We start from the raw sequence: 17134 nt of genomic DNA on the forward strand, positions 1-17134 counted from the left end.
AATGTCTACAAAACAATGTCAGTTTAATAATTAATATTTGAATTATATAATGATAGAATATAAAACTGCACCTGTGTAATCAGTGTATGATAAACCATGTAATTATTAGATATAATTGTTTAAAAAATCATGAGGAACTACGTTAGGGGTTTGAGGAGGATCATGAGAAATCCCTGCCTGGATGAAATCAATGTATACAATAGAACAATGTCAGTTTAACAATTAATATTTAAATTATGTAATGATAGAATATAAAACATGTTCAGGTCAAAGTGTCAGGTCAGATTTGGGTCTGTACCCCTGACACCCTGAGCTCCTCAATAAAAGCACTGCTGGTGTTATATAATTAGAATCAAGAATCAAAATCAATAATAATCAATCATAATTAATAATCAATATCAATCAACCAATAATCATTCTGTGATTTTGTGTTCCTGAACATAAACAGAGGGACAGGAGCACTGAGCAGCCCTGCAGGGACAGGAGATCTGACAGGAGCCCCACAAGGCAGCACAGCTGATAATTAATTGATCACTAATTAAGTGATAAAGGGGTAATTGAATTAAAATACCCCACCCTGCACCTCTCAGAATCCCCTCTCCCTCCTGGTTCCAGGCTGGGATTTATTTATTTATTCCAGGGAATTTAAAATATATTCCCACATCCCCATATTCCCATTTCCCACATCCCCAATTCCCACATCCCCATATTCCCAATTCCCACATCCCCATTTCCCACATCCCCAATTCCCATATCCCCACCTTCTGCCCCAACACCAGCAGCAAAATCTCCATCCTGTGCTCTCTCCCAGTCCCTCACAACCCCACAGAACCCCACACTCTCTCCCAACCCTATACAACCCCACACTCTCTCCCCACACAATCCCATCCTCTCTCCAAATCCCACACAATCCCACACTTGATCCCAGTCCATACTCGACCCCACATTCTCTCCCAATCCTATACAATCTCACACAATTCCACATAATCCCAGTCTCTTCCAATCCTAAACAACCCCACAATCTCTTCCAATCCTATACTATCCCACACCAATCCCACACACCCTCCCAACCCCACACTCACTCCCAATCCTTTACAATCCCACACTGTCCCCCAAATCCCACATAATCCCACACTCTCTCCCAGTCCCATACTCAACCCCACATTCTCTCCCAATCCCACACAGCCCCACACTCTCCCCCAAACCTGTACAATCCCACACAGCCCCACACTCTCTCCCAACCCCATAAAACCCCACACTCTCTCCAAATCCCCCACAATCCCATACTCGACCCCACACAACCTTCCACTCACTCCCAATCCCATACAGCCCCACACAATTCCACGCTCTCTCCCAATCCCATACTCTCCCCCAACCCCACAAAATCCCACACTCACTCTCAATCCCACACTCTCTCCCAATCCTATAAAACCCCACACTCTCTCCACACACAATCCCACATTCTCTCCCAATCCCTCACAATCCCATACTCTCTCCAAATCCCACACCCTCCCAGTCCCACACACCTCCACACTCTCTCCCAGTCCCACACAATCCCACATTCTCTCCCAATCCTTTACAATCCCACACTTTCCCAATCACACACAATCCCATACTGTCTCCTAATCCCATACTTGATCCCATATTCTCTCCCAGCCCCACACAACACCACACTCACTCCCAGTCCCACACAATCCCACATTCTCTCCCAATCCCTCACAATCCCACACAATCCCACACAACCCCACATTCTCTCCCAATCCCACACAATCCCACATTCTCTCCCAATCCCTCACAATCCCACACAATCCCACACTCCCAGTCCCAAACTCAACCCCACATTCTCTCCCAATCCCATACTCGATCCCATACTCTCTCCAAATCCCACACCCTCCCAGTCCCACAAAATCCCACACTTTCCCAATCCCTCACAATCCCACACTGTCTCCTAACCCCATACTTGATCCCATATTCTCTCCAGTCCCTCACAATCCCATACTCGATCCCATACTCAACCCTATACTCTCTCCAAATCCCACACTCTCTCCCAATCCTATAAAACCCCACACAGCCCCCCAGAGCCCCCCACACTCCCATACACCCCCGAGCCGCACTCACTGCCTTTCTCCCCCGGTGCCATCCCCTCCCCTCCGCAGCCGCCGCGCTCTGAGCCGGGCAGGGCCGGGCCGGGCAGGGCAGAGCTGCCATTGCATCACCGGGGCCCGGCTCCTCCTCCTCCTCCTCCCCCGCTCCCGCCCGGCCGGGGCCTCCTCGGACAGGGGAGCCCTGCTGGGAACTGCCCAGGTGTGCTGGAAACTGCCCAGTGTGCTGGAACCCTGATCTCCTGTCAGGTGTCAGGTGCAGGGACCTTCAGAGCTCCGTTCTGGAACTGCCCAGGTGTGCTGGGAACCCTGTCAGGGCTGCCCAGGTGTGCTGGAACTGCCCAGGTGTGCTGGGAACCCTGTCAGAACTGCCCAGGTGTGCTGGAACTGCCCAGGTGTGCTGGGAACCCTGTCAGAGCTGCCCAGGTGTGCTGGGAACCCTGTCAGAGCTGCCCAGGTGTGCTGGAACTGCCCAGGTGTGCAGGGATCCCTGTCAGACTGCCCAGGTGTGCTGGGAACCCTGTCAGAGCTGCCCAGGTGTGCTGGAACTGCCCAGGTGTGCAGGGAATTGCCCAGGTGTGCAGGGATCCCTGTCAGGACTGCCCAGATGTGCAGGGAACTGCCCAGGTGTGCTGGGAATCCTGTCAGAACTGCCCAGGTGTGCAGGGATCCCTGCTAGAACTGCCCAGGTGTGCAGGGATCTCTGTCAGAGCTGCCCAGGTGTGCAGGGAACTGCCCAGGTGTGCTGGAACTGCCCAGGTGTGCTGGGAACCCTGTCAGAACTGCCCAGGTGTGCTGGAACTGCCCAGGTGTGCAGGGATCCCTGTCAGGGCTGCCCAGGTGTGCTGGAATTGCCCAGGTGTGCAGGGTTTCCTGTCCCAGCTCTCCCCCAGGACATCCCTGCCCAGGCTGGGCTGGGGGAGCTCAGGGTGCTGCAGGGGCTCAGCCCTGAACCCCAAAAAGCACAAAAAGCAGCGATGGGGCTGAAGGGAACACCCCAAAAAACCCAGGGATGGCTGAAAGAAAGGGAAGGGGGGGATGAGGGCTCAGCCCCAGCACCCCAAAAGGAAGGGAAGGGAAGGGAAGGGAAGGGAAGGGAAGGGAAGGGAAGGGAAGGGAAGGGAAGGGAAGGGAAGGGAAGGGAAGGGAAGGGAAGGAAGGGAAGGGAAGGGAAGGGAAGGGAAGGGAAGGGAAGGGAAGGGAAGGGAAGGGAAGGGAAGGGAAGGGAAGGGAAGGGAAGGGAAGGGAAGGGAAGGGAAGGGAAGGGAAGGGAAGGGAAGGGAAGGGAAGGGAAGGGAATTCAGCCCCAGCACCCCAAAAGCCCAGGGATGCCTGAGCAAAGGGGGTGCCCCCCGTGCCCCCTCACCATAGGACGTTTTCCTCTCCATGTCTGAGGTGCCCATGGGGGAGGCCTTGCCCTGCTCTGGCAGCTGCTTCACTCCGGACACATCGGCTGGGGAAAAAAAGGGGAAAATCCTGTCAGGGTGGGTCAGAAACCTGCACGGCAAAAATTCCTCACTGTCTGTGCTGAAAGGCAGAGACTCACAATAAACACCCCACTGAGGCTGTGGAGAAATTCCAAAATTAATGAACAGCACGAAGATCACAAGTGTGTAGTCAGGTAAAAGTGTGGAATATCACAAAGTAGAAAACTTACGAGTTTAGAGTTTTAAAGTATAGTAATAAATATGAAAAATTTTAAGGTGTTAAGAATTTTTAACTTTCTGTGCTGAAAGGCACAGACTCACAATAAACACCCCACTGAGGCTGTGGAGAAATTCTAAAATTAATGAACAGCACTAAGATCACAAGTGTGTAGCTAGTTAAAAGTCTGGACTATCACAAAGTAGAAATTTAAAGTGTAGTAATAAATATGAAAAGTTTTAAGGCAGAAACAAATTGTTCTTCTTTTCCTTCTTCTCCCTAAGTTTAAGCAGTATTTTGTAATTAATCAAAAAAGTCCACAGTGCAGACTTAGAGTATTTAGTTCAAAAAGGAAATAATTTAGGTATCATTCCTTAATTAAATAATTTAACCTTAAAAGACCTCATAACAAAAGACAGTTAACCAAAGGAAGGAAGGAAAGAAAGCAGGAAGGAAAAGCAAGGGAGAAAGAAAGGAAGGAAAAAGGAAAGGAAGGAAAAAGGAAAGGAAGGAAAGGAAAGGAAAGGAAAGGAAAGGAAAGGAAAGGAAAGGAAAGGAAAGGAAAGGAAAGAAAGGAAAGGAAAGGAAAGGAAAGGAAAGGAAAGGAAAGGAAAGGAAAGGAAAGGAAAGGAAAGGAAAGGAAAGGAAAGGAAAGGAAAGGAAAGGAAAGGAAAGGAAAGGAAAGGAAAGGAAAGGAAAGGAAAGGAAAGGAAAGGAAAGAAGGAAAGGAAAGGAAAGGAAAGGAAAGGAAAGGAAAGGAGGAAGAAGAGAAAGAAAGAGAGATAAAAAGAGGAAGGAAGGCAAAGAAAGGAAAAGAAAGGGAGAAAGAAAGAAAGGGAGAAAGAGAGAAAGAAAGAAAAGAAGGAAAGAAAGAAGGAAGGAAGGAAAGAAGGAAGGAAAGAAAGAAGAAAGAAGGAAAGAAGGAAAGAAGAAAGAAAGAAGGAAGAAAGAAAGAAAGAAAGAAAGAGAAAAGAAAGAAAGAAAGAAAGAAAGAAAGAAAGAAGAAAGAAAAGAAAGAAAGAAAGAAGAAAAAGAAAGAAGAAGAAAGAAAGAAAGAAGAAAGAAAGAAAAGAAAGAAAAGAAAGAGAAAAAAAAGAAAGAAAGAAAGAAGGAAGGGGAAGGAAAAAGAAAAGAAAGAAAGAAAGAAAAGAAAGGAAGAAAGAAGAGGAAAAGGAAGAAAGAAAAGAAAAGAAAAGAAAAGAAAAGAAAAAAGAAAGAAAAGAAAGAAAAGAAAGAAAGAAAAGAAAGAAAAGAAAGAAGAAGAAAGAAAGAAAGAAAAGAAAAGAAAGAAAGAAAGAGAAAGAGAAGGAAGGAAAGAAAGGAAAAGAAAGAGAAAGAAAAGAAAGAAGAGAAAAGAGAAGGAAAGAAAGAAGGAAAGAAGGAAAGAAAGAAAGAAAAGAAAAGGAAGGAAAGAAGGAAAGAGAAGAAGAAGAAAGAGAAGAAAAAGAGAAGAGAGAAGAGGGAAAGAAGAAAAAGAAAAGAAGAAAGGAATCGGAGCAGGGGACAGCGAGGACCGAGTGAAAGACAGAAAGATAGGAAGGAATTGAGTCACCTGGCATGTGAAACAAGCGGAACCGAGTGGGGATCCATTGAACCCTCCCTGCACCCCAAACCCTCCCAGCCCCGGCACCGGGAAGTGGCTCAAGGGCAGCTTTAACTCCTTCAGCACCGGGGGTTTTATTAAAATAAATACATTTTTAATGTATGGCTTTAAATTAAACCCACACAGGAATGAGGCAGGACCTGGAATGGGGCTGGGAAGGATCCAGGAGCTCAAACCCCCAGGACCAACAAAGCACCAAATCCTCTGTCAAACCCCATCAGATTGGAAAGGGAGATTTCCATAAAAACAAAGGAATATTGGTGCAGGGAGGATGCAACAGGAAATCATCAGCCAGGGACTCAAATGAACTCCAGCTCTGATCCCTCACACACAAACTTTTCCTTCTTTTCTAAGCACCAAACCTCACAGCTTCCGTTAAAAAAACCCCAAACCCCAACCAACAAAAAAAAAAAAAAAAAAAAAACACCAAAAAAAAAAAAATTAAAAATAATAATAAAAAAGCAACCTAAAAAAATACCCAAAAAACCCAAGAAAAACCCCAGAAAAGTTTACCAAAAAGCCAATTTTTCTCCAAAAGGTGACCCAGAGCTGCACCCCGGGAGGATGAGGAGGGAGATGTTGGGGAAATGTTCGTTGTGCACCCAGCCCGGTATCGGCCCCAGGCTGGGAGGGGCAGGACGGGGCCCCTTTATCGGCCCCCGCAGCCCCAGGGCCGGGCTGGGAGCGCCCCCGGCCCAGGGAAGGGCCCAGGGCAGGCACAGAGAGAGAGACGGCAGGGCAGCCCTGGCCAGGGGGATTCACCCCAAAATCCAGCCTGAAATCCAGCCTGAAATCCAGCCTAAACCTAAAATCCAGCCCTAAAATCCATCCTCAACCTAAAATCCAGCCTCAAACTAAAATCCAGTCCTAAAATCCAACCTAAACCTAAAATCCAAACTAAACTGAAAATCCAACCTAAACCTAAAATCCAACCCTAAAATTCATTCTAAAGCTACAATCCAGCCCTAAAATCCAACCTCAACCTAAAATCCAACCTCAACCTAAAATCCAACCCTAAAATTAATTTTAAAGCTAAAATCCTGCCCTAAAATCCACCCTAAACCTAAAATCCAACCCTAAAATCCAACCCAAACCTGCCCTGGGAGAGAGAATTTTGTCTTCTCCTCTCACCTGGGAGCAGAGCCCAAACCCTACCTGGCTGTCCCCTCCTGTGGTGGGGACTCCACCCTCAGCCTGAGCATCTTTTCCATGCAGGAAATCAGGGAATTCTCCTTAAAATCCAACCTAAACCTCCCCTGGATGTGTTTTTGTCTCCTCCTGTAATTTGGAAGCAGAGCCTGACCCCATGTGGCTGTCAGGGACTTGTGGGGACTCCACCCCTGCACCTGAGCAGCTTTTCCATGCAGGAATTTTCCCTAAAATCCATCCCAAACCTGCCCTGGATGCCTTTTTGTTTCATCCTCTCACCTGGGAGCAGAGCCCGACCCCACCGGTGTCCCCTCCTGTGCTGGGGAGCCACAAGGTCCCTCCTGAGCCCCCTTTTGTCCAGGCTGAGCCCCCCCAGGCCCCTCAGCCTCTCCCAGATCCTCCTGTCCTGCCCTGGGGAGCCAAAGCTGATCCCAGGACTCAGGCTGTGCCCCCTGGCTGAGCCTGGCACCACAGTGGGCACTGCAGGGTGCCCAGGGAACGTTCCCTGTGCCCACCCAGCCCTGCCCTGGGCACCACGAGGTCCCTGTGCCCATCCAAACCTGGGCACCACAAGCTCCCTGTGCCCACCCAGCCCTGAGCAGGGCACTACGAGGTTCCTGTGCCCACCTCACCCAGAACAGGGAACATTCCCTGTGCCCACCCAGCCCTGCCCTGGGCACCACGAGCTCCCTGTGCCCCTCCAGCCCTGGGCAGGACACCACGAGGTCCCTGTGCCCACCCAAACCCGGGCACCACGAGGTGCCTGTGCCCACCCAAACCTGGGCACCACGAGGTCCCTGTGCCCACCCAAACCTGGGCACCACGAGGTCCCTGTGCCCATCCAAACTTGGGCATCACGAGGTCCGTGTGCCCACCCAAACCTGGGCACCACGGGGTGCCTGTGCCCACCCAAACCTGGGCACCACGGGGTCCCTGTGCCCACCCAAACCTGAGCAGGGCACCACGAGGTCCCTGTGCCCACCCAGCCCTGGGCAAGACACCACGAGGTCCCTGTGCCCACCCAAACCCGGGCACCACGAGGTCCCTGTGCCCACCCAAACCTGGGCACCACGGGGTCCCTGTGCCCACCCAAACCTGGGCACCACGGGGTCCCTGTGCCCACCCAAACCTGGGCAGGGCACCACAGGGTCCCCGTGCCCACCCAAACCTGGGCACCACAGGGTCCCTGTGCCCACCCAAACCTGGGCACCACGAGGTCCCTGTGCCCACCCAAACCTGGGCAGGGCACCACGGGGTCCCTGTGCCCACCCAAACCTGGGCACCACAGGGTGCCTGTGCCCCCCCTGCAGCCATGGCTGCTGCCGCTGTGCCCACGTGTGCAGCCAGCAGTGAACAAAGGGCTCCTTGTTCTGCCCCCACCCTGCTGTGCCACGAGATCTTCCACAGCCTTGGGCTCACCCTGGGCTCAAAGTGTTCCTGCTCATCCTGTTCCTTCCACAGCCCCGGGCTCACCCTGGGCTCATCCTGTTCCTCTCAACAGCCCCAGGCTCATCCTGATCCTCCCCACAGTCCTGGGCTCATCCTGTTCCTCTCAACAGCCCCGGGCTCATCCTGCTCCTGTTCCCCCCTACCCCGGGCTCATCCTGGGCTCATTCTGTTCCTGCTCACCCTGGGCTCATCCTGTTCCTCTCAACAGCCCCAGGCTCATCCTGATCCTCCCCACAGTCCTGGGCTCATCCTGTTCCTGCTCCCCTGCTCCTTCCACAGCCCTGGACTCATCCTGGGCTCATCCTGCTCCTCCCAACAGCCCCAGGCTCATCCTGATCCTCCCCACAGTCCTGGGCTCATCCTGGGCTCATCCTGTTCCTGCTCCCTGCTCCTTCTGTAGCCCTGGGCTCATCCTGCTCCTGTTCCTCCAACAGTCCAGAGCTCATCCTGGGCTCATCCTGCTCCTCCCAACAACCCTGGGCTTATCCTGTTCCTGCTCACTCTGGGCTCATCCTGTTCCTTCCAACAGCCCCGGGCTCATCCTGCTCCTGTTCCTCCTCAGCCTGGGCTCATCTGGCTCCTTCCAAGAACCCTGGGCTCATCCTGTTCCTTCCAACAGCCCCGGGCTCATCCTGCTCCTGTTCCCCCCTACCCTGGGCTCATCCTGGGCACATCCTGCTCCTGCTCACCCTGGGCCCACCCTGTTCCTCTCAACAGCCCTGGGCTCATCCTGCTCCTGCTCCTTCCACACCCCGGGCCCATCCTGCTCCTGTTTCTCCTCACCCTGGGCCCATCCTGCTCCTGTTCCTCCTCACCCCAGACCCATCCTGCTCCTGTTTCTCCTCACCCTGGGCCCATCCTGCTCCTGTTCCTCCTCACCCCAGACCCATCCTGCTCCTGCTCCTCCTCACCCCAGACCCATCCTGCTCCTGTTTCTCCTCACCCTGGGCCCATCCTGCTCCTGCTCCTGCTCCTGCTCCTCCCGGGCCAGCCTGGCCCCGTGCTGGGAGCAGTTCCTGCCATTGAGCTCGGCCCTTTGATGTGGGCTCTGAGCAGGGCTGGGTCCCGCAGGGCCCTGACGGATCCTCCTGGGCTGGTTTGGGGCTCACAGCTCGGTTTGATCCATGCACAGACACCCTGCAGGCTGGGGAGCTCCTTACTGGTGATACTGGTGGCACTGGGAGCTCCTTACTGGAGGCACTGGGAACCCCTCACTGGTGGCACTGGGAGCACTGGGAACCCCTCACTGGTGGCACTGGGAGCTCCTTACTGGTGGCACTGGTGGCACTGGGAGCCCCTCACTGGTCACACTATTGGCACTGGGAGCCCCTCACTGGTGGCACTGGGGACCCCTCACTGGTGGCACTGGGAGCCCCTCACTGGTGGCACTGGTGGCACTGGGAGCCCCTCACTGGTGGCACTGGGAGCCCCTCACTGGTGGCACTGGGAACCCCTCACTGGTGGCACTGGGAGCCCCTCACTGGTGGCACTGGGAGCTCCTCACTGGTGGCACTGGGAACCCCTCACTGGTGGCACTGGGAGCTCCTTACTGGTGGCACTGGTGGCACTGGGAGCCCCTCAGCTGCCCTCTGAGCCTCAGGCCAGCCCTTCCAGGTGAGGTCTGGCTGGGAGCCATGGGCAGAGCCCAGGTGGGCACTGGGCACTCAGCCCAGGTGAGCTGGGTGGTGCCAGCTGCTGCAATGCCAGCCTGGCTGATCCCAGGGAGATTTCCCAACATTCCTGCCCTGATTCCAGCTGCTGACCCCACACAGCCCTGCTCTGATTCCAGCTGCTGACCCCACACAGCCCTGCTCTGATTCCAGCTGCTGACCCCACACAGCCCTGCCCCATTCCAGCTGCTGACCCCACACAGCCCTGCTCTGATTCCAGCTGCTGACCCCACACACCCTGTTGATTCCAGCTGCTGACCCCACACTGCTCTGATTCCAGCTGCTGACCCCACACTGCTCTGATTCCAGCTGCTGACCCCACACAGCCCTGCCCCATTCCAGCTGCTGACCCCACACAGCCCTGCTGATTCCAGCTGCTGACCCCACACAGCCCTGCTGATTCCAGCTGCTGACCCCACACAGCCCTGCTCTGATTCCAGCTGCTGACCCCACACAGCCCTGCCCCATTCCAGCTGCTGACCCCACACAGCCCTGCTGATTCCAGCTGCTGACCCCACACAGCCCTGCACCGATTCCAGCTGCTGACCCCACACAGCCCTGCTCCTCTGCTGGGTCAAGGACCTGGCAAACCTCGGCCTGTGCATGGATGGACCTGTGGGGTCACCCTGGGACAGCACGGGGGGATCAGCCCTTGGGACCATCCCTGTGGGATTCCATCCCTGTGGGATCTATCCCTGTGGGATCCATCCCCATAGGAGCCCACCCGTGTGGGATCACCCCTGTGGGACCCATCCCTATAGGATCCCTCCCCCGTGGGATCATCCCTGGGACATTCCATCCTATGGAGATCCCATCCCTGTAGGATCCACCCCTCTGGGATCCATCCCAGCAGAATCCCATCCCTATGGGCTCCATCCCTGTGGAATCCACCCCTCTGGGATCCATCCTTATAGGATCCCATCCCTATGGGCTCCATCTCTGTGGGATCCACCCCTCTGGGATCCATCCTTATAGGATCCCATCCCTATGGGGTCCATCTCTGTGGGATCACCACTGTAGGATCCATCCCTGTGAGATCATCCCTGCCTGATCCATCCCTGCAGGACCATCCATACAGGATCCAACTCCGTGGGATCCCATCCCTTTGGAATCATCCCTGTGGGATCCCATCCCTGCAGGATCCATCCTTGTGGGATCATCCCTGTGAGATCCCATCCTGCAGCATCACCCCTGCGGACTCCATCCCCGCAGAATCCCATCCCTATGGGCTCCATCCCTGTAGGATCCACCCCTTTGGGATCCATCCCTATAGGATCCCATCCCTATGGGCTCCATCCCTGTAGGATCACCCCTCTGGGATCCATCCCTATAGGATCCCATCCCTATGGGCTCCATCCCTGTAGGATCCACCCCTTTGGGATCCATCCTTATAGGATCCCACCCCTATGGGCTCCATCCCTGTAGGATCCACCCCTCTGGGATCCATCCCTATAGGATCCCATCCTTATGGGCTCCATCCCTGTAGGATCACCCCATTTGGGATCCATCCCTGTAGGATCCCATCCCTATGGGCTCCATCCCTGTAGGATCCACCCCTTTGGGATCCATCCTTATAGGATTCCATCCTTATGGGGTCCATCCCTGTAGGATCCACCCCTTTGGGATCCATCCCTATAGGATCCCATCCCTATGGGCTCCATCCCTGTAGGATCCATCCCTGTAGGATCCAGCCCTATAGGATCCCATCCCTATGGGCTCCATCCCTGTAGGATCACCCCTTTGGGATCCATCCCTGTAGGATCACCCCTCTGGGATCCATCCCTGTAGGATCCACCCCTCTGGGATCCATCCCTATAGGATCCCATCCCTATGGGCTCCATCCCTGTAGGATCCACCCCTTTGGGATCCATCCCTATAGGATCCCATCCCTATGGGCTCCATCCCTGTAGGATCACCCCTTTGGGATCCATCCCTGTGGTGGCTCCATCCCTGTAGGATCCATCCTTATAGGATCCCATCCCTATAGGATCCCATCCCTATGGGCTCCATCCCTGTAGGATCCAGCCCTATAGGATCCCATCCCTCTGGGCTCCCTCCCTCCCTGCCCCGCTGCTGCCCAGGGCAGGATCAGATGCAGGCAGGGCTGACCTGGGCTCTGCTCCTGTCTCACCCCCACCCTGGGCAGGTCGGACCAGTCAGGTCCTGCCCCCATCCCACGCTCTGGGGCTGGCATCTGCCCTGGGCACAGCAGGGCATGGGGCACCAAGCCTGCCCTAGGCATAGAAAGGGCACCAAGCCTGCTCTGGGCACAGCAGGGCACAGGGTACTGAGCCCACCTTGTCCTCAGCAGGGCACCGAGCCCACCCTGGGCACCGAGCTGGGATCTGCCCTGGGCATAGCAGGGCACTGAGCCTGCCCTGGGCACAAGGATGGGATCTGCCCTGGGCATAGCAGGGCACTGAGCCTGCCCTGGGCACAAGGATGGGATCTGCCCTGGGCACAGCAGGACACAGGGCACTGAGCTTACCCTGGGCTCTGCAGGGGCACCAGGCCCACCCTGGGGTCAGCAGGGCAGAACAGGGCATAGGGCACTGAGCTGGGATCTGCCCTGGCACAGCAGGGCACCGAGCCTGTCCTGGGCACAGGAGGGGCACTGAGCCTGTCCTGGGCACAGGGATGGGATCTGCCCTGGCACAGCAGGGCACCGAGCCTGTCCTGGGCACAGGAGGGGCACCGAGCCTGTCCTGGGCACAGGAGGGGCACTGAGCCTGCCCTGGGCACAGCAGGGGCACCGAGCCAGAACCTGCTCTGGGCACAGGAGGGGCACTGAGCCTGTCCTGGGCACAGCAGGGCACTGAGCTGGGATCTGTCATGGCCTCAGCAGGGCACTGAGCCTGCTCTGGGCACAGCAGGGGCACCGAGCCAGAACCTGCTCTGGGCACAGGAGGGGCACCGAGACTGCCCTGGGCACGGAGCTGGGATCTGTCATGGCCTCAGCAGGGCACTGAGCCTGCTCTGGGCACAGTAGGGGCACCGAGCCTGTCCTGGGCACTGAGCTGGGATCTGCCCTGGCACAGCAGGGCACTGAGCCTGTCCTGGGTGCAGGAGGGGCACTGAGCCTGCCCTGGGCTCTGCAGGGGCACCGAGCCAGAACCTGCTCTGGGCACAGGAGGGGCACTGAGCCTGCCCTGGGCACAGGTATGGGACCTGCCCTGGCACAGCAGGGCACTGAGCCTGTCCTGGGCACAGCAGGGCACTGAGCCTGCCCTGGGCACAGGTATGGGACCTGCCCTGGCACAGCAGGGCACTGAGCCTGTCCTGGGCACTGAGCTGGGATCTGCCCTGGCACAGGAGGGGCACCGAGCCTGCCCTGGGCACAGGGATGGGACCTGCCCTGGCCCCAGCAGAGCACGGGGCACCGAGCCTGCCCTGCTGACCCCGGGGTGCCCTGGTGCCCTCCTCTCACCACGAGGGTGACCCGGTTACTCCACACCCCGAAACCAACAACACCTGCAGGGAGGAGCAGCTCTGCTCCCGCCCTGCTCAGCCCCACAACATTTAGAAGCCAGCCCCTAGATTTAGAAACCAGCCCTCAAATTCAGGATCAGCTCCAGGTTCAGGAGCCAGCACGTGATTTAGGATCCAGGCCCAGATTCAGGATCCAGCCCCTAGATTTAGAAGCCAGCCCTCAAATTCAGGATCAGCCCCAGGTTTAGGAGCCAGCACATGATTCAGGATCCACCCCCCAGATTTAAGAGCCAGCCCCCAGATATTTAGGAGCCCCGGATTAAGGATCCGGCCCTCAAAATCAGGATCCAGCCCCAAAATTTAGGATCCAGGCCCAGATTCAGGATCCAGGCCCAGATTCAGGATCCAGCCCCAGATTTAGGATCCAGTCCCAGATTTAGGATCAGCCCCAGATTTAGGATCCAGGCCCAGATTCAGGATCAGCCCCAGATTTAGGATCCAGCCCCAGATTTAGGATCCAGCCCCAGATTTAGGATCCAGGTCCCAGATTTAGAAGCCAGCCCCAGATTCAGGATCCAGACCCCAGATTCAGGATCCAGCCCCCAGATTTAGGATCCAGGCCCAGATTCAGGATCAGCCCCAGATTCAGGATCCAGCCCCAGATTTAGGATCAGCCCCAGATTTAGGAGCCAGCCCCAGGTTTAGGAACCAGCCCCCATACTCAGGATCCATCTCCCATGTTCAGGATCCAGCCCGTTCCTCCCATCGTGGGACGGGGCAGCTGCCGCGCACCTGCGCGTTTCCATCGCCGGGGCTGAACCAAACCCACGCAGCCACGGCGCCGTTACCGTCACCGCCCCCTCCGCAGCTCCTCCCGTTACCGGCGCCGCGGGGGAACCGGAGCCCGCTCTGAGCCCGCCCGTGGACCTTGCCCGGGGCCAGGCGGAACCCGGAGCCCTGCCCGGTGACAGCGACACTCCCGGGCCTGGGGACACCGCGCTGCGGCACCGGCCGGGCTCGTCCTCCGCACCGGGAGCGAACCGGAGCTGGCACCGGGGACAGACCGGAGCTGGCACCTGGACGGAACCGGAGCTGGCACCGGGGATGGAACCGGAGGTGACACCGGGACCGAACCGGAGCTCACACCGGGACGGGAACGGAGCTGACAACGGAACCGGAGCTCACACCAGGGACAAACCAGAGCTGGTACCGGGACGGAACCGGAGCTGGCACCGGGGACACGGCTACACCGTCCCGGGCAGTTCGATCGCCCCGGGGCTCCGCACAGAGCCCCGGCACCCCCAGCCCGAGGGAGGGACGAGCCTGGGGTCCCCCAAACCCCGGCGGAGCGCAGCGGGCCGGACCCGGTGCCGCCACCCCCGGCGGGGACCCCGGGACACCCCAAGGTCACCGGGGGGACCCCGAACCCCCGCGGGCAGTGCCGGGGGGCGATGGGCGGCGGCTCCGGGACCCCCTCCCGACCCGCACCCGGGGGTCCCGCAGCACTTCCAGGGGACCCCCGGGCACCCCCGGCACCGGAATCCCCCGGGACCCCCGGACCGGAGCCGCCGGTACCCCCAGGACCGGAGCCGCCCCATACCCATGGCACCGGAACTCTCCGGTACCCCTGAGACTGGAGCCCCCCGCAAACCCACCGGGATCCCCGGTACCGGAGACCCCCGGGACCTCGAGGCCGGAGTCCCCCGGTACTCCCGGTACCGGAGCCTCCCACTACTCCCGGAGCCCCCTGGTACTTCCGGAGCCGGAGCCCCCGCGATCCTTGAGACCGGAGCGCCCCGCAAAGCCACCGGCACCCCCGGTACCGGAGCCCCCCGGACACCGAGATCGGAGCCCCCCGGTACCCCCGGTACCGGAGCCCCCCGCAGCACAGCCGGGACCCCGCCGGGACCCGCCCGGTACCGCCCACCGAGGGTCCCCCCCATCGCTCACCGGCCCCGGCCGCCCCCGGCCCCGCCGCCGCCACATGCCCGGCCCGGGCCGCGTCCCGGCGCAGCGAGCGCGTCACGGGGGGCGGCACCGGGGGCGGCACCGGGATCCCGGGGTGGGGCCTGAGCCCGACTGTGGGTCCCGGGCTGGGGGCTGAGCCCTCAGCGTGGCAGCCGGGTCCCAGTTTGGGGTCCGAGGTCCCGGTTTTGCACCCCAGCTCCCAGTTTGGGTCCCAGCTCCCAGTTTGGGGTCCCAGGATGGCAAACAGCGTCCCAGGTCCCAGTTTGGGTCCCAGCTCCCAGTTTGGGGCACCAGGTCCCAGTTTGGGGTCCTAGATCCCAGTTTGGGGGCCCATGTCCCAGTTTGGGGCACCAGGATGGCAGACAGGTCCCAGGTCCCAGTTTGGAGCACCAGGCCACAATTTGGGGTCTCAGGTCCCAGTTTAGGGTCTGAGGTCCCAGTTTGGGGTCCCAGCTCCTAGTTTGGGGTCCCAGCTCCCAGTTTCGGGTCCCAGGAGGGCAAACAGCATCCCAGGTCCCAGTTTGGGGTCCTAGATCCCAATGTGGGGGCCTAGGTCCCAGTTTGGGGCACCAGGCCGCAATTTGGGGTCCCAGGTCCCAGTTTAGGGTCTGAGGTCCCAGATCACAGGTTGGGGCACCAGGATAGCAGCCAGGGCTCCATGTCCAAGTTTGGGGTCTCAGGCCCCAGTTTAGAGCACCAGGATAGCAGCCAGAGCCCCCAGGTCCCAGTTTGGGATTTCAGGTTCCAGTCTGGGTTCCTAGCTCCCAGTTTGGGGCCCTAGGTCGCAATTTGGGGTCTCAGGTCCCAGTTTGGGGCACCAGGATGGCAGCCAGGGCCCCCAGGTCCCAGTTTGATGTCCCAGCTCCCAGTTTGGGGCTCCAGGTCCCAGTTTGGGGTCTCAGTCCCTCAGTACAGGGCTCACGGACCCCAGTGCAGCCCCTAAAGGGGGATTTGAGCCCCAGTGAGGCCCCAGGAGGGTCCCCACACCCAGGAGAGGTTTAGGATCTGCCCCCTGAGGGTGCTGGCACTGCCCAGGGCATGGGCACAGCCCCGAGGCTGCCACGAGTGCTTGGACAGCGCTCCAGGGATGCCTGGGCTGGGATTTTGGGGTGCTCAGGGTGGGATTTTGGGGTGTCTGTGCAGGGCCAGCAATGGGCAGCAGCAGCCTGGCATCATTAATGGTGCTGCCAAAACGGCCAAATCCTGGGAAAATGATAAAATCCAGGAGGTGTGAGACTCCACCAGCCCCAGCCCTGACCTGACAGGGCAGGAATAACCCAAAAAAAATATTCCTGAAAATGGGAATTACCCAACTGGAGGCCTCGCTCCCCACCTGGAACCAAGTGGGACTGACCCCACAGGCAGCCTGGAGCTGGGAAACGGCACAAAATCCCCAAATTCCAGCTGGTTTGGGCTGGGAATCTGCCCCAAACTGCTCCAAAGTGCCCCAAATCCCCCAAATTCCGGCGGGTTTGGGCCCCAAACTGCCCAAAATCCCAATCCCGGGTTTGCCCTGGGAAATCGCTCCCAAAATGCCCAAATGCCCAAGGACTGGGCTGCGGAAACGCCCAAAATCCCCAAATTCCACCTGGTTTGGGCTGGGAATCTGCCCCAAAGTGCCCCAAATCCCCCAAATTCCGGCGGGTTTGGGCCCCAAACTGCCCCAAAGTGCCAAATTCCTGGGTGGTTTGCCCTGGGAAATCGCTCAAAATCCTCAAATCCCGGCTGGGCTGGGCTGGGAAACTGCCCCAAAATCCCCAAATCCCGGCTGCTTTGGGATGGGAAAATGCCCCAAAATACCCCAAATGCCCCAAACTGTCCAAATCCGCTGGCTGATCTGCCAAAGTCACATTTCTCCAAATCCCGCTGTTTGAGCTGGAAATGCTCAAACTCCCAAACTGCTGGGTTTGCTGGAAACTGCCCAAAGTTCCCAAACTGCCCAGCTGCTGAAAACCCAGCTGGTTGGGTGGGTAACTCCCCAACTGCCGCAATACTGCCCAAACTGCTCCAAAGTCCTCAAAGCCCAGCTGTGCTGGGATAGGAAAGTGCCCAACTTCCTAAAGTGTCCAAACGTCCAAAGTGCCCAACTGCTCCGGCTGGGAGCAGGTAGGGGGGTACTC

General features: G+C 57.5%; 1 protein-coding gene across 1 annotated transcript in view; it reads right to left on the bottom strand.

Annotated features, from left to right (window-relative positions):
• LOC135459035 (natural resistance-associated macrophage protein 2-like) overlaps positions 1-15051 on the bottom strand; it is a 65235-nt gene extending 50184 nt beyond the window's left edge. The window contains exons 1-2 of the mRNA XM_064734632.1: positions 14997-15051; positions 3469-3555 (exon numbers count right to left, since the gene is read on the bottom strand). Of these exons, the coding sequence (XP_064590702.1) occupies positions 3469-3505 (37 nt within the window). The 5' untranslated portion in view covers positions 3506-3555; positions 14997-15051. The remainder of the gene's footprint in view (positions 1-3468; positions 3556-14996) is intronic.
• Positions 15052-17134: the final 2083 nt, after the last annotated feature.

Source organism: Zonotrichia leucophrys, chromosome 29 (genome assembly GCF_028769735.1).
Source record: "Zonotrichia leucophrys gambelii isolate GWCS_2022_RI chromosome 29, RI_Zleu_2.0, whole genome shotgun sequence".
NCBI lineage: Eukaryota > Metazoa > Chordata > Aves > Passeriformes > Passerellidae > Zonotrichia > Zonotrichia leucophrys.